The 27,399-nt window shown below is 42.7% G+C and overlaps 1 protein-coding gene across 4 annotated transcripts; it reads left to right on the top strand.

Annotated features, from left to right (window-relative positions):
• On the top strand, nucleotides 1-27,315 carry LOC136545398 (uncharacterized). 4 transcript variants are annotated; one of them, XR_010781019.1, is made up of 7 exons: nucleotides 1-285; nucleotides 363-430; nucleotides 1,056-1,136; nucleotides 1,210-1,306; nucleotides 1,397-1,478; nucleotides 3,758-3,862; nucleotides 4,829-5,003. XR_010781019.1 is itself a non-coding variant. In XM_066537417.1 (6 exons), the coding sequence occupies exons 2-6, from the start codon at nucleotides 1,090-1,092 to the stop codon at nucleotides 4,864-4,866; spliced, it is 366 nt and encodes a 121-aa protein (XP_066393514.1). In that variant the 5' UTR covers nucleotides 1-285; nucleotides 1,056-1,089; the 3' UTR covers nucleotides 4,867-5,003. The 4 variants fall into 4 exon arrangements, 2 of the variants coding, with proteins under 2 accessions (XP_066393514.1, XP_066393513.1); XM_066537417.1 differs by lacking the exon at nucleotides 363-430 and having other exon boundaries at nucleotides 1,400-1,478; XM_066537416.1 differs by lacking the exon at nucleotides 363-430.
• Nucleotides 27,316-27,399: the final 84 nt, after the last annotated feature.

The following is a 27,399-nucleotide window of genomic DNA, read 5'->3' as shown; positions in this document are numbered from 1 at the left end:
TCTCTCTCTCATCTCATCTCTCCCGTGCTTGACACCTGAGCGCTCCACTCGCTAGAGCCCGCCAGACGCCGGCGGCCGCCGCACCGGGGCTGCTACTCCCTAGTCCACCCCCCCCCCTCCTACTCGCGTCCAGGCTCGTGCGTCGCTGGCTCCTCCCCAGGCCGCCCACCCCGACGCTGGCTCGTGGCCAGGCCATGCCGCCCGAGTCCACGCCACCCGCAGGCCAGGACACGGTACCCGCAGGGCACAGGCACATGCTCAGCAGCACCCTCCTCCAGAACTGAGGTGAGAGTTCGATTTGTCCCAAAATCTACATTGATTTGTGGATTCAGTGGGTAAAGTGTTAACTTAGGATTTCACAGGAGTATGAAACAATGATTCTCTGATTTGCTTGTGCTATGGATTGCAATTGGACTGATCTAGTTCCTGGGTACGCATCATTATTTTCTCTCTGTTTTAAACATCTATCTTGCTATTGTGCGAAGTCAGCACCTGAACCCTAACTTAAGCTATTTGGCTATTTGCATCTGGATCTAATCTAATTGCAAGTGTACACATGCCTACTAACTTCTTCTTTTTTGCAAAAATTATCGGAACTGTTAACTTATATAAGTAACTAACCCTAACTTAAGCTATTTGACTATTTGCATCCGGATCTGATCTAATTACAAGTGTATACATGCCTACTAACTTCAATATTTTTTGCAAAAAATATTGGAAGCATAAGTAACTGTTAATGTATATTTATGGGTAAACTTTGATGTGGACTTCGCAGCAGATCAGAAGTTCAATATGAATACTGACGTTATAAATGGTAGAGCATCAAGTGCGTAGTATCATACTGCTGAAAAATTAGCTAAAATACTGTGTGGGAACGTCTCTATCTATGTCTTGTTTTGTAGGAATTATATTTCTGGAATTCATGTGCAAGCAATGCTACATAGTAGATTCTTGTCTAGGATGATTTCAACATCGGATTAATTATTCGATCCTCTACAAACTGAGCACCATGTTGAAAGTGATCTGAGCTGATTCTAACTTGTATCTTTTTCCAGCTGAATTTTTCTACTGCAATAATGGTTCTCATTGATGCTTCTATGTAGTGGTGCAAAGGTTGTGTGTGTCTTCAGTAACCGGTGAGTACTTGTAAGTTAATGGAAAAATGGCATACCTTTTTGGCTTTCTCTAGACTCCATCTTACTGTTGCAGGAAACGAAGACAATTTGTAGCACAACACCAGTTGTGTGGGGCCTGTGGCTGCATGTCTGCATCACCAACAGGCAGGCAAGCAAGCAGGTCGACAAAGGTACAGCTCTCATCCAGTCCTCATATTTGTGAAATGTCCCTTTCTAGCTACAAAGACGTTCTATTTATCCTAAAAACTGATTGTCTGCAGCAGGCTCATCTTGAAGGATACAAAATGCTTATTGATCTAAAGGCTACTCTTCACCAGAGTAATCTGAACCCTGAGAGGCCTGGTATTATCTTTTTTTCTTCTTCGAGTAGTGACTATTTTCATGGAAATCACTGCAATTTGGTTTCATGTGTCTATTTTCTTTCTCGATGGAGGCAAAATGGATTTGCAAGTCCTTGTTTGAATTTATTCACCGAATACTGCTTAAGTTAACTGCCAATGTTTTTTATGTATCTATTTCTTTATCAGTCTAGGTTTAAATTGATGTTCTTTCCATAAAAGCTATTTGCAAGGGCTCTCCACACCTTTTTGCTTCAAACTTCTCCTTTTGGCCTATACTTGCAATTACTTTCAAGCTTAAGGCACTATTAGATAGCTAGATGTCTTGTAGAAAAGAATCATATTTCATGCATGCATTCACTTGTGTTCCTAAGAAGTCTACATTGTATGCAACTCTGAAATGTTGACATTTACGGTGTGCATGAAGGTTTTCAACACCTAATCAGAAACATAGTTCCTAGGAAAATGTTTATCTGGTACCCTAATGAGACTAAGAATCAGAGTCATACGAAGGGTATATAAGGCAATATTTGTAGTTTTTGTTTGATATGTTCCTGAGATTCCTTACTATCTGTGTAGAGGTACCACTAATTATAACGTAGGATGTACCATTATTTGGCACCTAAGGTATGATACAATTTTTGGTATCTTAGATACCAGTTTCAAGCAATAATTTTTGTACTTCTTGGTACCTTTCTGAGATACCAGAATGCTAGTCATGTTGAATACAAGTTTTGCCTTCCTCACCTAATTACATCAAAACTTCTTTGCTGCTCAATAGAGTCCATTTGGCAGTATGTAACACCCTAAATTTTACAACATTTGTAAAAAGGGGAAATTGATTTGTTAAGCATTTTATGGGCATTTGAATTTAGGAAATAATAATTTTATTAGGAATAAAATCAAATATAGGTCGACAACCATGAATGTGCATACATGCCACTGCATACTATTTTGAATTGCTTGGTTTGAAGTCGGATTTCGAATTGAGTTGAAATTGCATTTTGAACTTGCTTTGAAGAAAAATTCGAAAAAGAAAAGAATAACTTTCTTCTCCTCCTTCTTTTCGGCCCGAAGGCCTGCTGTTGCCGCTGTGGCCTTCTCTTCCCCGCGCCGGCCTGCTTTGCTTCTTACCCGCTGAGGCCCGCTCGGCTTTGCTCTGGAGCCAGCCCAGCTCGCGTAGCCCAGCACCATCGGCCCCGCGCCGCAAGGCGAAGCCCAGCATCCCCGGCCCAGTCACGCGCCCAGCCGCAAGCCGCGCTAGCGCAAGCGCTGTTCCCCGCCGCTGACCGGTCGGGCCCTCGAGTCAGACCCATCTCCTTCCCCTTGTTCGTGTTCCAGGCGGACACTGTGCCGTCGCCGATTGAGTCCGCCTCGGCCACGCTCTCCTTGACGTCGCGCCCAAGGAATTTCGTCCCCATAAATAGCGCTCGCACCCCTCCTCTATCCCCTATCCCATCTAGCGTTCGTTTTTTCGCCCCAGCCGCCGCAGCCGAGCTTCGATCTAGCGCCGCCGTCGACCTCCGCTGCCAACTCGCGCCGGACCGCCTCAACTGCCTCTCGCTCTCGGTGCTCGGGTCCGGTGAGTTCGCCGTTCCTTCCTCTCTCCCCCCGTATTTTTATTTCGTCGAATGGTGCACTGGAGGTCGAGGTTGGAGAGCTCCAGCACGCCGGCCATGGAGCCGCCGTAGCTCAAGCCGCCGGAGCACTGTTCCGGTGCTCTCTCTCTTTCTATTTTCACCAGATAGATTTTTAGCCGTCGGTTTCTAATCCAACGGCCCAGATCTACAGATACCCTTTCGATGTCGATTTTTCAAATACACCCTTATAATTATTCCAGATTCAACCCGCAGTCCAAAGCGCATTTCCAGATTTCGTTTTCTCTTTATAAAAGCGTATTTTGGTTCGGTTTTATTGAAATACGTTTTCAGTTATTCACAGTTTTGCCATTCAACTTGTTTTAGCCGTAAAATCTTCGTTTTAACTCCGATTAGATCCGTTCAAGTTGCGTTGGGTTCGTAATTAAGTAATCTACACGTTTATGCTACTGTAAAGTAGGTTTCCAACTTTTATAATTCGAGCTTAGATCTAATCTATTATTTGTCTATAGGAAATCTTGTTTAAACCATAACTTTTCCGTTTTAGATCCGATTTTTGTGATCTTCGCGTCTGTGTGTTCATAGCGAGACGTAGATTCATTTTCCAAACTTTTCATCTTGATTCTTTGCTGTTGGTGTGCTGTTCTAATCTGTAGCCTTGTTTGCCTTGCATGATTGCTCCTAGATGCTTGTATGTTGCCGTGGTTATCGAGTATAGACGGTGAGCAGTTCTCGAAGGATCAAGGGTACGACTTTGACGAGCAGGACCAGCAGGTGTACGTTGCTCAAGGCAAGTATAGCATGGGATCATCCTTGTTTCCTATTCACTTTAAATCATTAAATTCATGTTGCATGTGTCTTCTTGTTAGGAATTTCCTAGAATTGGACTATTGCCTTGTCACCTATGGGTTATGCATATGGGTAGCTTTGCTAGAGCTCAGTTAAACCATGATCTTGTAACTTGACTAATGGTATATGCAATGAACATAAAATGTGACTTTTTAGCAACATGGAAACAGGGGGCTAGAGTGTTTAGCTACTTTCTAAATGCTTCAGATTCCTCTCCCTAAGGACTTATCTGTAAGTGATCATCCGGGACTTACAGTACAGCTGTGAGAGCTACATGGCTCTGGCTTTAGCTCAGTATAAGGACCTTTTCTAGCTTGTTAGTGGTTACCTTCATTGGCGTAAGAATGGCTTGCCGAATCGGGTATAGAGCGGCCTCTGGCCTTATGTGTATAGGCTGCGTGTCAATGTGCCATCGGGAAGGGGGGCTCTATATCTGTTTGCCGAGTGAATCTAATGGCCTTAACTTGTTAGACGAACCTTTGAAAGGCTTCATAGTGACCCCTGCCTGCTCACCTTGGAAGTGTTTTGGGAGTTATAAACCCGGGCATATGGGTATCACGACTCACAGTGAAAGTGTACAACCTCTGCAGAGTGTAAAACTGGTATATCAGCCGTGCTCACGGTCACGAGCAGCCTTGGAACATTTATGGAATAGATGATCACTAAGTAATATCTGTTTATGTTATTCATTACTCATGTTTACATTTGATCATGTGTTCTACTTTGGGAACTGAAACACCTTGATGCTACTCATAAGCTAAAATTGTGACAACTAAAAGCTGACCGTTGTTAAGCCTGTGTCTAGCCTTTTGAGCCTCATGAACCCCGTGTTACACTTGTTAAGTACGACATGTACTCACGCTTGTTTATTTTCATTATTTGGATAAAAATCCGGGATGGGTAACAGATGACCTTGAGAATGATGATTTCCCTGAGGGCTACTAGACTTGTGGTCAAGCAGTCGACGTCCCTGTGAATTGGAGCTTCCGTGATAGATCTTTTTATTATTTGTGCTATACTTATGTAATAACTCTGTATTATTCATGATGTAATAAACATTGGAGATGATACTATTCATAATTTGTCGGCTTATGTGTGTGACTGATCTCTGGGCGCACATAAGGTTATGCACCCCATTTTATCCTTAAAATTGGGTGTGACAGATTGGTATCAGAGCCGTGTTGACTGTAGGACGCAAGCCTAGTTAGCAATGGTTGTTTTAGCTTCTTTTGCTTTACTCATTTCATGCTTTCTATCTCACCCTTGTTATTTGCTAAAGTTTTATGCTTCTTTTGCCTTATTCTATTATGAAAATTACTGCTCTAATCTAACCTAACTAAATCTAATTCTGTAGATGCCTCATGCCCACAAGACTGCCCGCATGAGCACTGGGGGGTATTACCCGCCACAAGGTTTGTCCATGGATCCTGAGGAGGAAGAACCTCAGGAACAGGAATTGGATTCGCCAACACCGCCAATGCCTGAGTCCACACCTGAGCCAGCCCAGGATGACCCTCAAGAAGTTGAGATCATTGACTTGTCCAAAAACGAAGAGGAAGACATTGTTGAAGAGGATGAGCCGATTCCGCCATTGGGGTGGACAATAAAGGTGTGGTATAAGCCGGGATGTGAATTCTCCATTTCACATCACCGACTCATGAGCTTGCTTCAGGCATACTACAGTGACTGGGATGCAGCTGTAGAATACGCTTGCGAAGAGCATACACACCCTCTTGAAGACACCTACTGGAAGGTTAGGGTGTGCATCACCATCAAGGATGAGCAGAAAGGTGCGTATCAGCTGGATTCAAACTACGCACACCATGGTCACCACGCTACCATGGAGGACGGCATAGAAGATGCAGCCACTGAAGCTTGCATAGGCCTCCGTGGTTGCCGATTCGAGGTTATGAAGGATGATCAATATCGATTCCTTCCTCATCAACACCCAGAATTGGGATGGGCGATGATGGACCCGCAAGGCATGGATCCAACCATGGAAGCAATGGTACACTTTGGTTACGAGTCTGTGTCAAGGATTCGCCGATTGGAGGATCAATTGAAGGCTCAGCAAAAGGCAATCAAGAGGCACCAGCAAGTGATAGACGAACAAAGGGTGTGCCTCAATTTGCCAAAGATGTATGAGGAGCTTCCTCATAAGTATCGCCCCTAGATGTTGGAGTCCCTCTTTATGTAATAGCACGATAGTAGAACGAGTGAGTCGAGTTGGGTCGAGTTTTTAGTGCGGTGTGAACATTGTGTGTTTAGTTGATTTGTTCTTATGTTTATGCATAAGTTGGATCTTTGTAATGTGTGCTGGAACTTTGTAGGCATGTCCGCAAGTTTCATATTCAAGAATATTAAAGTTTGGGTCAATAAATAAATAGTTGGGTTTGTTACATCTTGCTCTCTCGGAATCTGTTTTTCGGAGCAGTCTTCCTTTAGCTTAATGCCAAATAAAAAAATACATGACCAAAAATTATGAAATTGATATGGGAATAACTAGACTTAATTACCTTTCCAATGCCTCAGGAATCACCCCCATATCTGGTCTGGTTCGTGAGATATCTCTGTTTCAAGTTGAAGTTACTGCACAGTCTGGAATCTGGGAACAGTTTCGGTTGTATCCTATTTTTGAGTAACCTAACGACAGAATCTGGGAAAGTGGTCTGAATAAAAGTTGTATAAAATTTCGTAAGCTTTCCAACCATATAAAGTACACTCTATTTGGATTTCTGGAACTCGAGATATGACTGTTTTACAGAGCTGCTGTTGTTGAGACTCGTCCAGAAAATTTTCAGAATGTATTCTAACTTGGGGATTTCTGAATTTTGAATATTTGATAAGCAGATGTCTGGAAGAGGAAGAGGCCGAGGTCGTGGAGGTGTTCCCCCACATCCACCACCACCACCACCGACTATTGAACAACTTTTGGCAATACAGACGCAGCTCATGCAAACGTTGGTGCAGAATCAGCAGAATCAACAGGGTGGTGGAGCACCACGTGATAAGCGTGGTGAATTCTTGAAGGGCCGTCACCCGGTGTTCTCTCATGCCACTGATCCACTGGAAGCAGATGATTGGCTTCGTGCAGTAGAGAGGCAGCTCAACATAGCTCAATGTGATAATCAGCAGAAGGTGTTGTACGCTTCAGGACAACTTCAGGGAGAAGCTCAGGACTGGTGGGAGTCATTCGAGTATGGACGTCCTGCCAACGCTCCTCCTGTTACCTGGCAGGAGTTCAAAGAGAGTTTTAGATCTTATCACATACCAGAGGGACTGATAGAGCTCAAGCAAGAGGAATTTAGAGCTTTGAAGCAGGGATCCATGTCTATCGCTGAGTACCGTGACAAGTTTACTCAGTTGTCACGTTATGCTCCGAATGAAGTGGCTGATGATGTTGATAAGCAACGCCGCTTTCTCAAAGGACTGTATGATGGTCTGCAGCTCCAGCTTATGTCAAACACCTACCCCAACTTTCAGACACTGGTGAATCGCGCTATAGTTATTGACAACAAGCGCAAGGAGATGGAGGCCAAGAAGAGGAGGCTTTAGGGACAAGCCTCTGGGAGCAATACACGTCCACGTGCCAATTCTCAACAAGGCTTCCAGCAAAGGTTTCAGGGACCACCCAGTCAATGGAATCGTGGTCAGTATCCTCAGCGCAACCAGAACCAGCAGCAGAATGCCAATCAACGTCCTCAGCAACAGAGTGGTCAGCAGACACCACGACAGGGAGCGCCCAACAACACTCCTATGAAGACTAGTGCCCCTAGCACCCCCAGCAAGTGTTTCTGTTGTGGCAAAGAAGGTCACCTCTCTTACAATTGCCCTGAGAAGCCCAATCAGCAAACCCCTCAAAGGCAGAACAGCTATCAGAAGCCAGCACCCAACACGGGAAAAGTGAATCATGTGTCTACCGAGACGGCGCTTGCTGAACCGGAAGTCATGCTCGGTACATTCAATGTCAACTCAACCTTCGCTTCTGTTCTTTTCGATTCTGGAGCTTCGCATTCATTCATATCACAAGCATTTGTTAGAAACCATAGCATACCATTATGTGCCATGCAAAATCCCATTTTAGTAAACTCACCGGGTGGAAGTATGCAAGCTGCATATCGTTGTCTTCCGACTAGTCTATCCTTAAGGGGGGTAGAGTTTAAAGTGAGCCCCATTGTGTTGAGAGCATCTGGTATAGATGTGATTTTGGGTATGGACTGGATGAAGCAACAACAAGCAGTAATCCAGTGTAAAGAAAAGGTAGTTGTTGTGACCGCACCCAGTGGAGAAAGAATCAGTGTTGATGTTGTAATACAAGCACAGCCAACCACCACAGTGAACCAGCTTGATGATAGCGGCAACAAGGAGGACCCAGTGGTGGATGAATTTCCAGATGTGTTCCCCGATGATTTGCCAGGTATGCCACCTGACCGTGACATTGAGTTTATTATTGAATTATTACCTGGAACTGCACCTATAGCTAAGCGTCCATATAGAATAGGGCTTAAAGAATTAGAAGAACTTAAGAAACAAATTATGGAGTTACAGGAGAAAGGTTTTATTCGTCCTAGTTCGTCACCTTAGGGAGCACCAGTTATATTTGTTGACAAGAAGGATGGTACTCAGAGGATGTGTGTTGATTATCGGTCACTCAATGAGGTTACAATCAAGAACAAGTATCCATTGCCTAGAATTGATGATTTGTTTGATCAGTTGAGAGGTGCCTGTGTTTTCTCTAAGATTGATCTTCGTTCTGGCTACCATCAATTAAGAATTCGTGCAACAGATATACCCAAGATAGCTTTTACTATGAGGTATGGTTTATATGAGTACATTGTTATGTCATTTGGTTTGACCAATGCACCTGCCTACTTTATGTACATGATGAACAAGGTGTTCATGGAGTTTTTGGATAAGTTTGTGGTGGTGTTCATCGATGATATATTGATATTCTCCAAAACAGAAGAAGTGCATGCTGAACATCTGAGGTTGGTGCTACAGAAGCTCAAAGAACACAAGTTGTATGCCAAGCGAAGCAAGTGTGAATTTTGGTTGAAGGAAGTTTCTTTTCTTGGTCATGTTGTCTCCAACGGTGGAATTGCAGTAGATCCCGGTAAGGTGAAAGATGTGCTGAATTGGAAGCCACCAACAGATGTGGGATAGATACGTAGTTTCTTGGGATTAGCCGGATACTACAGAAGGTTCATTGAAGGTTTCTCTAAGCTTGCTAAGCCAATGACAGCCTTATTGGAGAAAAATGCTAAGTTCGTGTGGTCCGAGAAGTGCCAGGCTAACTTCGAAGAGTTGAAGAAGAGGTTGACTACAGCCCCAGTGTTGACTTTGCCAGACCTGAATAAAAGCTTTTCGATCTATTGTGATGCATCTCGTCAGGGACTTGGATGTGTTCTTATGCAAGAAGGCAGAGTAGTGGCTTATGCATCTCGGCAGTTGAGAAAGCATGAGTTAAATTATCCTACTCATGATTTGGAGCTAGCAGCAGTGGTTCATGCTTTGAAGATATGGAGGCATTATCTCATTGGACATAAGAGTGACATCTATACTGATCACAAAAGTCTGAAGTACATTTTCACTCAGATAGATCTGAATATGAGACAGCGTTGATGGTTAGAGTTGATCAAAGATTATGATTTGGAGGTACACTATCATCCTAGGAAGGCGAACGTTGTTGCCGATGCTCTTAGTAGGAAGAGTTATGTCAATGAGGTGCAAGTGACATCGATGTCAAGAGAGTTGTGTGCTGAATTTGAGCGACTAAATTTAGGCTTTGTTACCAATGCAGTGGAGTTGGTGTTGGAGCCTAAATTGGAGCAAGAAATACGTAAGGGACAGTTACAGGATGCGAAGTTGAAGGAGATAGCAGAAAACATAGTGATTGGTAAGGCACCAAGTTTTAGTATGGATGACAATGGAACTCTGTGGTTTGGGAAAAGACTGTGTGTGCCTGAGGATAAGGCTATAAGAGAGGCAATTCTTCGTGAGGCCCATGAGTCTGCTTATTCTATTCATCCTGGAAGTACCAAGATGTATTTGGATTTAAAAGAGAAGTATTGGTGGTACGGACTCAAAAGAGATGTTGCTGAATATGTTGCTTTGTGTGATACCTGTCAGAGAGTCAAGGCTGAACATCAAAGACCTGCAGGATTGTTACAACCAATGAAGATACCTGAGTGGAAGTGGGAAGAAGTTGGTATGGATTTTATAGTTGGGTTACCACGTACTCAGAGAGGTTATGATTCAATCTGGGTAATAGTAGATCGGTTAACTAAGGTTGCCCACTTCTTACCGGTTAAGACTACCTATGCTGGACCCCAATTGGCTGCGCTATATATGGAGAGAATAGTTTGTCTACATGGGGTTCCCAAGAAAATTGTGTCTGATCGAGGTACCCAATTTACATCTCATTTTTGGCAGCAAGTACATAGTTCGTTGGGAACCAAGTTGAATTTTAGTATAGCATATCATCCTCAGACAGATGGGCAAACTGAGAGAATTAATCAGATATTGGAGGATATGTTGAGGGCTTGTGCGTTGCAGTATGGAACAAGTTGGGACAAGAGTTTGCCTTATGCAGAGTTCTCATACAACAACAGTTATCAGAAAAGTCTCAATATGGCACCTTTCGAAGCTTTGTATGGACGAAAGTGTAGAACCCCGTTGTTTTGGAATCAAACGGGGGAAACTCAAGTGTTCGGACCAGATGTTCTAAGAGATGCAGAGGAACAATTCAGGATGATCAGGGATAACTTGAGAGTGGCTCAGTCTCGACAAAAGAGCTATGCCGACACTAGAAGAAGAGAATTGGTTTTTGAAGTAGGTGATTATGTGTACTTGAAGGTGTCACCTATGAGAAGTGTGAGAAGGTTTAACATGAAAGGAAAGTTAGCACCAAGGTATATTGGACCTTTCAAGATTTTAGAGAGACGTGGAGAGGTAGCTTATCAGTTGGAATTGCCTGAGAGTTTGTCAGGTGTACATGATGTGTTCCATGTGTCTCAGCTAAAGAAGTGTTTGCATGTACCTGAGGAACAGATACCGTTAGAGGAGCTTATAGTTAAGGAAGATCTCACATATGAGGAGTTTCCGGTAAGAATTTTGGAGACGGCAGAAAGAGTTACAAGGAGCTGAGTCATAAAGATGTGCAAGGTTCAGTGGAATCGGTATACAGTAGATGAGGCTACTTGGGAAAGAGAAAAGGATCTGAGGAAAACATACCCACAGTTATTTGAGTAAGCATCATCCGAATCTCGAGGATGAGATTCATTTTAAGGGAGGTAGAATTGTAACACCCTAAATTTTACAACATTTGTAAATAGGGGAAATTGATTTGTTAAGCATTTTATGGGCATTTGAATTTAGGAAATAATAATTTTATTAGGAATAAAATCAAATATAGGTCGACAACCATGAATGTGCATACATGCCACTGCATACTATTTTGAATTGCTTGGTTTGAAGTCGGATTTCGAATTGAGTTGAAATTGCATTTTGAACTTGCTTTGAAGAAAAATTCGAAAAAGAAAAGAATAACTTTCTTCTCCTCCTTCTTTTAGGCCCGAAGGCCTGCTATTGCCGCTGTGGCCTTCTCTTCCCCGCACCGGCCTGCTTTGCTTCTTACCCGCTGAGGCCCGCTCGGCTTTGCTCTGGAGCCAGCCCAGCTCGCGTAGCCCAGCACCATCGGCCCCGCGCCGCAAGCCGAAGATCAGCATCCCCGGCCCAGTCACGCGCCCAGCCGCAAGCCGCGCTCGCGCAAGCGCTGTTCCCCGCCGCTGACCTGTCGGGCCCATGAGTCAGACCCATCTCCTTCCCATTGTTCGTGTTCCAGGCGGACACTGTGCCGTCGCCGATTGAGTCCGCCTCGGCCATGGTCTCCTTGACGTCGCGCCCAAGGAATTCCGTCCCCATAAATAGCGCCCGCACCCCTCCTCTATCCCCTATCCCATCTAGCATTCGTTTTTTCACCCCAGCCGCCGCAGCCGAGCATCGATCCAGCGCCGCCGTCGACCTCCGCTGCCAACTCGCTCCGGACTGCCTCAACTGCCTCTCGCTCTCGGTGCTCGGGTCCGGTGAGTTCGCCGTTCCTTCCTCTCTCCCCCCGTATTTTTATTTCATCGAATGGTGCACTGGAGGTCGAGGTTGGAGAGCTCCAGCACGCTGGCCATGGAGCCGCCGTAGCTCAAGCCGCCGAAGCACTGTTCCGGTGCTCTCTCTCTCTTTCTATTTTCACCGGATAGATTTTTAGCCGTCGGTTTCTAATCCAACGGCCCAGATCTACAGATACCCTTTCGATGCTGATTTTTCAAATACACCCTTATAATTATTCCAGATTCAACCCGCAGTCCAAAGTGCGTTTCCAGATTTTGTTTTCTCTTTATAAAAGCGTATTTTGGTTCGGTTTTATTGAAATACGTTTTCAGTTATTCACAGTTTTGCCATTCAACTTGTTTTAGCCGTAAAATCTTCGTTTTAACTCCGATTAGATCCGTTCAAGTTGCGTTGGGTTCGTAATTAAGTAATCTACACGTTTATGCTACTATAAAGTAGGTTTCCAACTTTTATAATTCGAGCTTAGATCTAATCTATTATTTGTCTATAAGAAATCTTGTTTAAACCATAACTTTTCCGTTTTAGATCCGATTTTTGTGATCTTCGCGTCTGCGTGTTCATAGCGAGATGTAGATTCGTTTTCCAAACTTTTCATCTTGATTCTTTGCTGTTGGTGTGCTGTTCTAATCTGTAGCCTTGTTTGCCTTGCATGATTGCTCCTAGATGCTTGTATGTTGCTGTGGTTATCGAGTATAGACGGTGAGTAGTTCTCGAAGGATCAAGGGTATGACTTTGACGAGCAGGACCAGCAGGTGTACGTTGCTCAAGGCAAGTATAGCATGGGATCATCCTTGTTTCCTATTCACTTTAAATCATTAAATTCATGTTGCATGTGTCTTCTTGTTAGGAATTTCCTAGAATTGGACTATTGCCTTGTCACCTATGGGTTATGCATATGGGTTGCTTTGCTAGAGCTCAGTTAAACCATGATCTTGTAACTTGACTAATGGTATATGCAATGAACATAAAATGTGACTTTTAGCAACATGGAAATAGGGGGGCTGGAGTGTTTAGCTACTTTCTAAATGCTTCAGATTCCTCTCCCTAAGGACTTATCTGTAAGTGATCATCCGGGACTTACAGTACAGCTGTGAGAGCTACATGGCTCTGGCTTTAGCTCAGTATAAGGACATTTTCTAGCTTGTTAGTGGTTACCTTCATTGGCGTAAGAATGGCTTGCCGAATCGGGTATAGAGCGGCATCTGGCCTTATGTGTATAGGCTGCGTGTTAATGTGCCATCGGGAAGGGGGGCTCTATATCTGTTTGCCAAGTGAATCTAATGGCCCTAACTTGTTAGACGAACCTTTGAAAGGCTTCATAGTGACCCATGCCTGCTCACCTTGGAAGTGTTTTGGGAGTTATAAACCCGGGCATATGGGTATCACGACTCACAGTGAAAGTGTACAACCTCTGCAGAGTGTAAAACTGGTATATCAGCCGTGCTCACGGTCACGAGCGGCCTTGGAACATTTATGGAATAGATGATCACTAAGTAATATCTGTTTATGCTATTCATTACTCATGTTTACATTTGATCATGTGTTCTACTTTGGGAACTGAAACACCTTGATGCTACTCATAAGCTAAAATTGTGACAACTAAAAGCTGACCGCTGTTAAGCCTGTGTCTAGCCTTTTTAGCCTCATGAACCCCGTGTTACACTTGTTAAGTACGACATGTACTCACGCTTGTTTATTTTCATTATTTGGATAAAAATCCCGGATGGGTAACAGATGACCTTGAGAATGATGATTTCCCTGAGGACTACTAGACTTGTGGTCAACCAGTCGACGTCCCTGTGAATTGGAGCTTCCGCGATAGATCTTTTTATTATTTGTGCTATACTTATGTAATAACTCTGTATTATTCATGATGTAATAGACATTGGAGATGATACTATTTATAATTTGTCGGCTTATGTGTGTGACTGATCTCTGGGCGCACATAAGGTTATGCACCCCATTTTATCCTTAAAATTGGGTGTGACAAAGTAGCCCAGGGGGGCTAGCTTATTTGGTTAGCTTATTTGCTCTAAAATATGTCTAGGAGAGGAAATTTCCTAAACCCTATTTCTTAAACACTAAGCTTTGCTTGGGGGTTGAGAAGAAAATGCTAGTCTAGGATCCAAACACACCCTTTGTTTCCATTTCTGCTTGAAATTGTTTTTGAGTTTCCATGGTAACAAACAACCTGATACAACAATACCTTCAAACCAAACAGTAAATTAAATTAACCTCTGCCAATAATTCCCATTCCCACTTCCCACATCAACAATCAAACAACTGTCCATTCATTTTCATTTTGAAACCTTATATGATGGTTTGCATGTTTATATTCTTTACTCCCTTTTCTATTTCTAGAACCCTCTTGCTTTGGTATCACAGGTGATTGTTAGTGTATTGAGGGGTCAATCTTGACATTTGATGTACATAGATTATGACACCAACCAACCAAACAGTAGTGTATTGAGTGGTCAATACACTACTGTTTGGTTGGTTTGGTCAGGACATTTGATGTACATAGTACATAGATGGTGACTTTAAGCAATCAAACTACTGTTATTTTTTCTTTGTTTGGTTGGTTTGGTTCCTGCGGCAGTTCATGTAGCTGTTATGGTCACCAGAAAAAAATATCAATAATTTTCCATTCTCTAATACATGAGTACATGTCTGGGAAGGAATGTTCAACCGTTGAGGAACATTGAAAGTTGGATGTTGGCTGAGAACCAATGAATTATGATGTTTAATTGTCGTAAACTTTTAGCTTGTAAGACTTATGGTAATCATTCAATGAAAACTGACCAAAATTTTCAAATGTGGACTAGCCTGCCGTATGGTTGATTTCAGGCTGAAACAACATACAATACTTTCATCCTGCCTAAGGGCCTTGTTTCTTTCATCCCGCCTAAGGCTGAAACAGACCTGTGGATGAAACAGACAGGGACTGAGTTCCCAGAGTTTTCTGAAGTCTCATCACAGTCAGGAACATATGGCATCGTTACAGAGTTGATGTGTTGGTACTCTGTACCTTGAAATTACAAAGCTTTATAGGACAAGTCTCATCCAGCATGCATGTCTAAGTTCAAGAGATCATCCTACAATTACCAAGGCCTTGATATATTTACTAATATTAAGATATTGTTGTTTTCCAGTGTTACAAGCAGGCATAATTGATTTTAAATATGTTCCATGTTTTGTAGCTCTCATGAGTGCATATTTACTTCAGGTTGGAACTGGTGAGAGCTTGGTCCCCCATAGACATGATGCAGCCCATTCAATTATAAACAAGACAACTACACCAACAAATGGTGGCCCTTGTAATCTTCTTGTCTTCCTGCATTCTTTTGGTTTCAAATACGTTCCTTGCTTTAAAATTCTTATGGGTGCATATTTACTAGAGTTTTGATTACCGTTAGGCACAAACCAGAGGCATGTTTGTAACACCCTAAATTTTGCATATTTTTGAAATAGGAGGAAAAGATTAATTATGCATTTTTGTGGGAACTTGAACTTAGGAAAAATAATAAATTTTATTAAATTAAAAAAATATAGGCCAACGGCAACGACCATGAGTGTGCATTCATGCTGTTGCATAATATTTTGTATTGCTTGGTTTGAAGTCGGGTTTCAAATTGAGTTGAAATTTCATTTTGAAATTGCTTTGGAAAAATTAGAAAAGGAAAAATGAATTTCTTTCCTCCTTTCCCGCTTCCGGCCTGCTGGCCCAGTCCACCCGCGTGGCCTGTTTCCGTACGGGCTTGCTTCTTTTTCCTTTCTCAGCGCCGGCCCATTTACGCCGCGCGCCAACACCGTGTCTGCCTCCGCCATGAGCTCAGCGCCGTGCCTTTCAAGTAACCCCCGCCCCATAAATATCCGCCCGAACTGCTTCGCCCTCCTTATCCTACCTGGCCGCAAGCTCTTCGCCCACGCAAGCCCACAGCCGCGCCTCGCCCTAGTGCCGCCGTAAGCTTGGGACAGCCATCGCCGTCCATCGAACGCCGCGCCGCCGTCGTTGCTTCCCGGTCATTCCTTTCGGCTCCGGTGAGATCCCCATCCCCTCCTCTCTCTCCCTGAGCTTCTCTTTCGTCGAACCGAGCATTGTCGACCAAAAACCGAAGCTCCAGTGAGATGGCCATGGCGCCGCCGCGGTCAACCTCGCCGCCGGCCCTGTTCCGGCGACGATATTTTTTCCCCCACCGCCAGATCCAATCTCGGCCATTCATCTCTAATCCGGCGGCCCAGGATGAAGGATACCCCTTCGTTCTAGAATTTTGCATAAGAGTCCTTATAATTATTTCAGTATTAACCCGCCGTCCCTAGCGTCTTTTCTAGATTCCGTTTCTTTCTTTTGAAAGCGTATTTTGGTTCGGTTAGATTGAAAATACGTTTTCAGCTATTTACAGTTTTGCCACTCAGCTTGTTTTAGCCATAAAATCTCCGTTTTAACTCCGATTTGATCTGTTCAAGTTGTGTTAGGTTCATAATTAAGTAATCTACATGTTTATACTACTGTTAAGTAGGTTTTCAACTTTTAAAATTCGAGGTTAGATTTAATCTATTATTTTACTATAGAAAATCTTGTTTAATTCATAACTTCTTCGTTTTAGCTCTGATTTTTGTGATCTTCGCGTCTGTGTGTTCGTAGCGAGACGTAGATTCATTTTCCAAACTTTTCATCTTGATTTTATGCTGTTAGTATACTATTCTAATCTATAGCTTTGTTTGCTTTGCAAGATTGCTCCTGGATGCTTGTATGTTGTTGTGATTATCGAATATAGACGGTGAGCAATTCGTGGGAGATCCAGGGTACTATTTTGACGAGCAGGACTAGCTGGAGTACTTTGCTCAAGGCAAGTATAGCATGGGATTATCCTTGTTTCCTATTCACTTTAATTCATTAAATTCATGATGCATGTGTCACCTTGATAGGGATTCCGTAGAATTGAACTATTACCTTGTCACCTATGGTTATGCATGTGGGTAGCTTTGCTAGAGCTCAATTAAACCATGATCTTGTAACTTGACTAATGGTATATGCAATAAATATTAAAATATGACTTTTTAGCAACATGGAAACAGGGGGCTGGAGTGTTTAGCTACTTTCTAAATGCTTCAGATTTCTCTCCCTAAGGACTTATCTGTAAGTGATCATCCGGGACTTACAGTACAGCTGTGAGGGCTATATGGCTCTGGCTTTAGCTTAGTATGAGGACCTTTTCTGGCTTGTTAGAGGTTACCTTTCTGGCGCAAGAGGGGTGTGTTTCGGGTTGGATATAGTGTGGCCTCTGTCCGTTAGTGTATAGGCTGCGCGTCATTGTGCCTATTGGATGGGGAGCTCTACATTCGCAGGCCACATAAACCTAGCGGCCCTAACTCGTTAGACGAACCTTTGAAAGGCTTCATAGCGACCCCTGCCTGCTCACCTTGGAAGTGGTTTGGGAGTTATAAACCTGGGCATATTGGTATCACGACTCACAGTGAAAGTGTACAACCTCTGCAGAGTGTAAAACTGGTATATCAGCCATGCTCACGGTCACGAGCGGCCTTGGAACCCTTATGGTATAGATGATCACTAAGTATTGTTTGTTTATGCTGTTCATTATTCATGTTTACATTGATCATGTGTTTTGCATTGGCAACGGAAACAACGTGTTGCTACTCTTAAGCTAAAATTGTGACAACTAAAAGCTGAATGCTGTTAAACCTATGTCAAGCCTTTTGAGCCTCATGATCCCCGTGTTACACTTGTTGAGTACGACATGTACTTACGCTTGTTTATTTTCATTATTTGGATAAAAATCCCAGATGGGTAACAGATGGCTATGAGTATGATGATTTTTCCTGAGGACTACTAGACTTGTGGTCAACCAGTCGACGTCCCTGTGAAATGGAGCTTCCGCGAGAGATCTTTTTGTTATATTTCTTCTATATTTATGTGATAACTCTGTCCTATTTGTGATGTAATAAACACTTGTGATGAGACTATTCATAATTTGTTGGCTTATGTGTGTGACTGATCTCTGGGCGCACATAAGATTTTGCACTCCATTTTATCCTTAAAATTGGGTGTGACAGATTGGTATCAGAGCCATGTTGACCGTAGGACGCAAGCCTAGTTAGCAATGGTCGTTTTAGCTTCTTTTGCTTCACTCATTTCATGATTTCTATCTCACCCTTATTATTTGCTAAAGTTTTATGCTTCTTTTGCCTTATTCTATTATAAAAATTATTGCTTCTAATCTAATCTAACTAAATCTAATTCTGTAGATGCGTCGTGCTAGCAAGACTGTCCGCATCAGCACTAGAGGGTACTACCCGCCTCGTGGTTTGTCCATGGAGCCTGAGGAGGTGGAACCCCAGGAACAAGAATTTGATTCGCCAACACCTGTACCTACGCCTGAGCTAGTCCAGGAGGAACCCGAAGAAGTCGAGGTCATCCACATGTCTGAGAATGATGATGAGGAAGACGTCATTGAAGAGGATGAGCCGATCCCGCTCTAGGGTGGACGACAAAGGTGTGGTATAAGCCAGGATGTGAATCCTCCATTTCACATTACCGACTCATGAGCATGCTTCAGACCTACTACAGTGACTGGGATGCAGCTATGGAGTATGTCTGCGAAGAACATACACACCCTCTTGAAGACACCTATTGGAAGACCAGGGTGTGCATCACCATCAAGGACGAACAGAAAGATGCATATCAGCTGGATTCAAACTATGCGCACAATGCTCACCGTGCTACCATGGAGGACAACATAGAAGATGCAACCGCTGAAGCTTGCATAGGCCTCTATGGTCGTCGATTTGAGGATATGAAGAATGACCAATATCGATTCCTCCCCCACCAACACCTAGAATTGGGATGGGCGATGATGGACCCACAGGGCATGGATCCAACAACCCAAGTGATGGTACATTTTGGCTATGAGTCCGTAGCAAAGATTCGCCGACTGGAGGATCAGTTAAAGGCACAGTAGAAAACCATCAAGAGACACCGACAGGTGATAGATGAACAAAGGGTGTGCCTCAACTTGCCAAAGATGTACAAGGAGCTACCCCATAAGTCTCGCCCATAGATGTTGGAGTCCCTTTTATGTAATAAAATGATAGTAGAACGAGTTAAGTTGAGTCTAGTCGAGTCTATTAGTGTGGAGTGAACATTGGTGTGCCTAGTTGATTTGTTATTATGTTTATGTGTGAGTTGGTTTTTTGTAATAAGTGCTGGAACTTTGTGGGTCTGTCCGCAAGTTCCATAGTTAAGATTATTAAAGATTGGGTCAATAAATAAATAGTTGGGTTGGTATATATTTTTCTCTTAGAATCTGTTTTTCAGAGCAGTCTGTCCTTATCTCAATGCCAATTAAAATCTACACGACCAAAAAATATGAAATTTTTATGGGAATAACTAAACTTAAGTATCTTTCAATGCCTCTGGAATCACCCTCATAGCTGATCTGGTTTGTGAGATATCTCTGTTTCAAGTTAAAGTTTCTGCGCAGTCTGGAATCTAGAAACAGTTTCGGTTGTATCCTGTTTTTGAGTAACCTAACGACAGAATCTAGGAAGGTGGTCTGAATAAAAGTTGTATATAGTTTCTTAAGCTTTTCAACCATATAAAGTACGCCTCTTTTGGATACCTGGAACTCGAGATATAACTGTTTTACGAGCCGCTGATGTTGAGACTCGTCCAAAAAATTTTCAGAATGTATTCTAACTTGGAAATTTCTAAATTTTGAATATTTGTGTTGGATAGCAGATGTCTGGAAGAGGAAGAGGCCGAGGTCATGGAGGTGTTCCCCCACATCCACCACCACCACTGCCACCGACAATTGAGCAACTTCTGGCAGTGCAGACACAGCTCATGCAAGCGTTAGTGCAGAATTAGCAGAACCAACAGGTTGGTGGAGCACCACGTGATAAGCGTGGTAAATTTTTGAAGGGCCGTCCCCCGGTGTTCTCTCATGCCACTGATCCACTAGAAGTAGATGATTGACTTCGTGCAGTGGAGAAGCAGCTCAACATAGCAAAATGTGATGATCAACAGAAGGTGTTGTATGCTTCAGGACAACTCCATGGAGAAGCTCAAGCCTGGTGGGAGTCATTTGAGTATGGACGTCCCGCTAATGCTCCTCCTGTCACCTGGCAGGAGTTTAGTGAGAATTTTAGATCTTATCACATACCAGAGGGATTGATAGAGCTCAAGCAGGAGGAGTTCAGAGCTCTTAAGCAGGGATCTATGTCCGTCGCTGAGTACCGTGACAAGTTTGCTCAGTTGTCACGTTATGCTCCGAATGAAGTGGCTGATGATGCTGATAAGCAACACCGCTTTTTCAAGGGTTTGTATGATGGTCTACAACTCCAGCTTATGTCCAATACATACCCCAATTTTCAAACGCTGGTGAATCGCTCTATTGTTATTGACAACAAGCGCAAGGAGATGGAGGCCAAGAAGAGGAGGCTTCAGGGATAGACCTCTAGAACTAATACTTGTCCATGCACCAATCCTTAGCAAGGCTTCCAGCAGAGGTTTCAGAGACCACCCAATTAATGGAATCGTGGCCAGTACCCCCAGCGCAACTAGAACGAGCAGCAGAATGCCAATCAACGTCCTCAGCAGCAGAGTGGTCAGCAGACACCACGACAAGGAACACCCAACAACACTCCTATGAAGATTAGTGCCCCTAGCACCCCCAGCAAGTGCTTCTGTTGTGGTAAAGAAGGTCACCTGTCTTATAATTGCCCTGCGAAGCCCAACCAGCAAACCCCCCAGAAGCAGAATAGCAACCAGAAGCCATCACATTATGGGATGGTGAATCATGTGTCTATAGAGACAGCGCTTGCGGAACCAGAAGTCATGCTCGGTACGTTCAATGTCAACTCAACCCCTGCCACTATTCTTTTTTATTCTGGAACTTCACATTCATTCATATCATAAGCATTTGTTAGAAACAATAGCATACCATTATGTGCCATGCAAAATCCCATATTAGTAAACTCACCGGGGGGAAGTATGCAAGCTTCATATCGTTGTCTTCCAACTAGTCTATTCTTAAGGGGGGTAGAGTTCAAAGTGAGCCCCATTGTGTTCAAAGCATCTGGTATTGATGTGATTCTGGGTATGGACTGGATGAAGCAACAGCAAGCAATGATTTAGTGTAAGGAGAAGGTGGTGGACTGGATGAAGCAACAGCAAGCAATGATTCAGTGTAAGGAGAAGGTGGTTGTTGTGACTGCACCGAATGGGGAAAGAATCAGTGTTGATGTTGTAATACAAGCACAGCCGACAGCCACAGTGAACCGGCTTGATGATCGCGTCAACTAGGAGGACCTAGTGGTAGATGAATTTCTAGATGTGTTCCCCGATGATTTGCTAGGTATGCCACCTGACCGTGACATTGAGTTTATTATTGAATTATTACCTGGAACTGCACCTATAGCTAAGCGTCCATTTAGAATGGGGTTAATGAATTAGAAGAACTTAAGAAATAAATAAAGGAGTTACAGGAGAAAGGTTTTATTCATCCTAGTTCGTCACCTTGGGGAGCACCAGTTATATTTGTTGACAAGAAGGATGGTACTCAAAGGATGTGTGTTGATTATCGGTCACTCAATGAGGTTACTATCAAGAACAAGTATCTGTTGCCTAGAATTGATGATTTGTTTGATCAGTTGAGAGGTGCTTGTGTTTTCTCTAAGATTGATCTTCGTTCTGGCTATCATCAGTTGAAGATTCATGCAACTAACATACCCAAGACAACTTTTACTATGAGGTATGGGTTGTACGAGTACACCGTTATGTCATTTGGTTTGACCAATGCACCTGCCTACTTTATGTACTTGATGAATAAGGTGTTCATGGAGTTCTTGGATAAGTTTGCGGTGGTATTCATCGATGACATATTGGTATTCTCCAAAACAGAAGAAGAGCATGCTGAACATCTGAGGTTGGTCTTGCAGAAGCTCAGAGAGCACAAGCTGTATGCTAAGCGAAGCAAGTGTGAATTCTAGTTGAAGGAAGTTCCTTTCCTAGGACATGTTGTCTCTAATGGTGGAATCATAGTAAATCCAAGCAAGGTGAAAGATGTATTGAATTGGAAACCACCAACAAATGTGGGAGAGATTCATAGTTTCTTGGGATTAGCTGGATATTATAGAAGGTTCATAGAAGGTTTCTGTAAACTTGCCAAGCCTATGACAGCTTTGTTGGAGAAAAATGCCAAGTTTGTGTGGTCCAAGAAGTGCTAGGCTAACTTTGAAGAATTGAAGAAGAGATTGACTACAGTCCCAGTATTGGTTTTGCCTGATTTGAACAAGAGTTTTTCGATCTATTGTGATGCATCTTGTCAAGGTCTCGGATGTGTTCTTATGCAATAAGGCAGAGTAGTGGCTTATGCTTCCCGACAGTTGAGAAAGCATGAGTTAAATTATCCTACTCATGACTTGGAGTTAGCAGCAGTGGTTCATGCTCTGAAGATTTGGAGGCACTATCTCATTGGACATAAGAGTGACATCTATACTAATCACAAGAGTCTGAAGTACATTTTCACTCAGACAAATTTGAATATGAGACAGCATCGATGGTTAGAGTTGATCAAAGATTATGATCTAGAGGTACACTATCACCTTGGAAAGGCAAATGTTGTTGCCGATGCTCTTAGCAGGAAGAGTTATGCCAATGAGGTGCAAGTGGCACATATGTCAAGTGAGTTGTGTGCTGAATTCAAGCGACTAAATTTGGGCTTTGTCACTAATGCAGTGGAGTTGGTGTTGAAGCCTAAATTAGAGCAAGAAATACGTAAGGGTCAGTTACAGGATGCAAAGTTGAAAGAGAGCGGAAAACATAGTGATCGGTAAGGCACCGAGTTTTCGTATGGATGACAATGGAACTCTGTGGTTTGGGAAAAGACTATGTGTGCCTAAGGATAAAGCTATACGAGAGGCAATTCTTTGTGAGGCACATGAGTTTGCTTACTCTATTCATCCTAAGAGTACTAAGATATATTTAGATCTCAAAGAGAAGTGTTGGTGGTACGGACTGAAGAGAGATGTGGCTGAATATGTTGCCTTCTGTGACACATGTCAGAGAGTGAAAGCTGAACATCAAAGACCTGCAAGATTGCTACAACCAATGAAGATACCTGAGTGGAAGTGGGAAGAAGTTGGTATGGATTTTATAGTTGGGTTACCATGCACTCAGAGAGGTTATGATTCAATCTGGGTAATAGTGGATCGGTTAACTAAAGTTGCTCACTTTATACCGGTCAAGACTACTTATAATGGGCCAAGGTTAGCCCAATTATATATGGAAAGAATAGTGTGTCTACATGGAGTTCCCAAGAAAATTGTGTCTGATCGAGGTACTCAATTTACATCTCATTTTTGGCAGCAAGTACATAGTTCATTGGGAACAAAATTGAATTTTAGCACAACATTTCATCCTTAGACAGATGGGCAAACTAAAAGGATTAGTCAGATTCTAGAGGACATGCTGAGAGCTTGTGCATTGCAGTACGGTACAAGTTGGGACAAGAGTTTGCCTTATGTAGAGTTCTCATATAACAACAGTTATCAGAAAAGTCTCAATATGGCACCTTTCGAAGCTTTGTATGGACGAAAGTGTAGAACCCCATTGTTTTGGAATCAAATGGGAGAAACTCAAGTGTTTGGACCAGATGTTTTAAGAGACACAGAAGAGCAAGTGAGGATGATCAAAGATAACTTGAGAGTGGCTCAGTCTCGACAGAAGAGTTATGTAGACACTAGGAGAAGAGAATTGGTTTTCGAAGTAGGTGATTATGTTTACTTGAAAGTGTCACCTATGAGAAGTGTGAAAAAGGTTTAACATGAAAGGAAAGTTAGCACCAAGGTATATTGGGCCTTTTAAGATTTTAGAGAGACGGGGTGAAGTAGCTTATTAGTTGGAATTGCCTGAGAGTTTGTCAGGTGTGCACGATGTGTTCCATGTTTCTCAACTAAAAAAGTGTTTGCGTATACCTGAGGACCAGATACCATTAGAAGAGCTTATAGTTAAGGAAGATCTCACTTATGAGGAGTTTCCGGTAAGGATTTTGGAGACGGCAGAAAGAGTTACCAGGAGCCGAGTTATAAAGATGTGTAAGGTTTAGTGGAATTGGTACTCAGAAGATGAGGCTACTTGGGAAAGAGAAGAGGATCTAAGGAAAACATACCCACAGTTATTTGAGTAAGCATCGTCTGAATCTCGGGGACGAGATTCATTTTAAGGGGGTAGAATTGTAACACCCTAAATTTTGCATATTTTTGAAATAGGAGGAAATGATTAATTATGCATTTTTGTGGGAACTTGAACTTAGAAAAAATAATAAATTTTATTAAATTAAAAAATATATAGGCCAACGACCATGAGTGTGCATTCATGATGTTGCATAATATTTTGTATTGCTTGGTTTGAAGTCGGGTTTCAAATTGAGTTGAAATTTCATTTTGAAATTTCTTTGGAAAAATTAGAAAAGGAAAAATGAATTTATTTTCTCCTTTCCCGCTTCTGGCCTGCTGGCCCAGTCCACCCGCACGGCCTATTTCGCACGGGCTTGCTTCTTTTTCCTTTCTCAGCGCCAGCCCATTTCCGTTGCGGCGACGCCGTGTCCGCCTCCTCCACGAGCTCGGCGTCGTGCCTCTCAAGTAACCCCCGCCCCATAAATATCCGCCCGAACTGCTCCGCCCTCCTTATCCCGCCTGGCCGCAAGCTCTTCGCCCACGCTAGCCTGCAGCCACGCCTCGCCCTAGCGTGGCCGCAAGCTTGGGACAGCCGTCGCCGTTGTTGCTTCCCGGTCATTCCTTTCGACTCTGGTGAGATCCCCATCCCCATCTCTCCCTAAGCTTCTCTTTCATCGAACCGAGCATTGTAGACCAAAAACCGAAGCTCCAGTGAGCCAACCATGGCGCCGCCGCGGTCAACCTCGCCGTCGGCCCTATTCCGGTGACGATATTTTTTCCCCATCGCCAGATCCAATCTCGACCGTTCATCTCTAATCCGGCGGCCCAGGATGAAGGATACCCCTTCATTCTGGAATTTTGCATAAGAGTCCTTATAATTATTTCAGTATTAACCCGCCGTCCCTAGCGTCTTTTCCAGATTCTGTTTCTTTCTTTTGAAAGCGTATTTTGGTTCGGTTAGATTGAAAATACGTTTTCAGCTATTTACAGTTTTGCCACTCAACTTGTTTTAGCCATAAAATCTTCGTTTTAACTCCGATTTGATCCGTTCAAGTTGCGTTAGGTTCATAATTAAGTAATATACATGTTTATACTACTGTTAAGTAGGTTTTCAACTTTTAAAGTTCGAGGTTAGATTTAATCTATTATTTTACTATATGAAATCTTGTTTAATTCATAACTTCTTCGTTTTAGCTCCAATTTTTGTGATCTTTGCGTCTATGTGTTCGTAGCGAGACGTAGATTTGTTTTCCAAACTTTTCATCTTGATTTTATACTATTGGTGTACTGTTCTAATCTATAGCTTTGTTTGCTTTGCATGATTGCTCCTAGATGCTTGTATGTTGCTGTGATTATCGAATATAGACGGTGAGCAATTCGTGGGAGATCCAGGGTACTATTTTGACGAGCAGGACCAGCAGGAGTACTTTGCTCAAGGCAAGTATAGCATGGGATCATCCTTATTTCCTGATCACTTTAATTCATCAAATTCATGATGCATGTGTCACCTTTATAGGGATTCCCTAGAATTGAACTATTACCTTGTCACCTATGGTTATGCATTTGGGTAGCTTTGCTAGAGCTCAATTAAACCATGATCTTATAACTTTACTAATGGTATATGCAATAAACATCAAAATATGACTTTTTAGCAACATGGAAACATGGGGCTGGAGTGTTTAGCTACTTTCTAAATGCTTCAGATTCCTCTCCCTAAGGACTTATCTGTAAGTGATCATCCGGGACTTATAATATAGCTGTGAGGGCTACATGGCTCTGGTTTTAGCTCAGTATGAGGACCTTTTCTAGCTTGTTAGAGGTTACCTTTATGGCGCAAGAGGGGTGTGTTCCGGCTAGGATATAGTGCGGCCTCTATCAGTTTGTGTATAGGCTACGCGTCATTGTGCCTGTCGGAAGGGGAGCTCTACATTCGCAGGCCACAGAAACCTAGCGGCCCTAACTCGTTAGACGAACCTTTAAAAGGCTTCATAGTGACCCCTGCCTGCTCACCTTGGAAGTGTTTTGAGAGTTATAAACCCGAGCATATGGGTATCACGACTCACAGTGAAAGTGTACAACTTTTGCAGAGTGTAAAACTGGTATATCAGCCGTGCTCACGGTCACGAGCGGCCTTTGAACCCTTACAGAATAGATGATCACTAAGTATTGTTTGTTTATGCTGTTCATTATTCATGTTTACATTGATCATGTGTTTTGCATTGGGAACGAAAACAACTTGTTGCTACTCTTAAACTAAAATTGTGACAACTAAAAGCTGAACGTTGTTAAACCTGTGTCAAGCCTTTTGAGCCTCATGAACCCCGTGTTACACTTGTTGAGTACGACATATACTTATGCTTGTTTATTTTCATTATTTGGATAAAAATCCCGGATGGGTAACAGATGGCTATGAGTCTAATGATTTTCCTAAGGACTACTAGACTTGTGGTCAACCAGTCGACGTCCCTGATAAATGGAGCTTCCACGAGAGATCTTTTTGTTATATTTCCGCTATATTTATGTGATAACTCTGTCCTATTCGTGATGTAATAAACACTTGTGATGATACTATTCATAATTTGTCGGCTTATGTGTGTGACTGATCTCTGGGCGCACATAAGATTTTGCACTCCATTTTATTCTTAAAATTGGGTGTGACATTGTTTCTCTTAGTTGATGGGATAATTTACTGCTAAAATTTAAACTTGACTGAAAGTTAAATTGGTTAGAGGCATTTGTCGCACTTAGGCGCAAATGAGGCCTAGTACTTTAGATGATAACTCATACTGTACTTCAGTTTTACATAACTTGTCTACACTTTCTGATTCCATGGTTATAAAAGTAAAAAACTTAAGTGAAAAAAATTTGTTATACTAGTCTCTTGCTTACTGTTTCTAAACAAAGGTGTCTTGACCTTTTTACTGATATTTGTACTGTTTTTAAGCTGAGAAGGATCCTGATTGTCTAGTTAAAGAACAGTAGTATTATTTTCAGATGCCGGGCCTCATTAGCAAGCAGAAGCTGTTTAGTTAAATTGAATCAGTTGGGTAATGAAATTTAGAGCACAAGCATCTTCCTTTTTTCTCAGAGCACAAGCATCTAATGCTCACATGTATGGGTACAAGACTAGTTAAGCAGCAAGGTGCTAGTGGGGAG

Source organism: Miscanthus floridulus, chromosome 3 (assembly GCF_019320115.1).
Source record: "Miscanthus floridulus cultivar M001 chromosome 3, ASM1932011v1, whole genome shotgun sequence".
NCBI classification, from domain to species: domain Eukaryota; kingdom Viridiplantae; phylum Streptophyta; class Magnoliopsida; order Poales; family Poaceae; genus Miscanthus; species Miscanthus floridulus.
The sequence above is the reverse complement of the archived record's forward strand: the minus strand, read 5'-3'. Positions and strand labels throughout refer to the sequence as shown.

Excerpts from the sequence above, each read along its gene's own strand:
- LOC136545398 (XM_066537416.1), top strand. The coding sequence starts at position 1,090 with ATGCTTCTATGTAGTGGTGCAAAGGTTGTGTGTGTCTTCAGTAACCG. Across the intron at positions 1,137-1,209 it reads GTGTGTGTCTTCAGTAACCG|GAAACGAAGACAATTTGTAG; the intron begins GTGAGTACTTGT and ends TTACTGTTGCAG. Across the intron at positions 1,479-3,757 it reads TCTGAACCCTGAGAGGCCTG|ATGCTTGTATGTTGCCGTGG; the intron begins GTATTATCTTTT and ends GATTGCTCCTAG.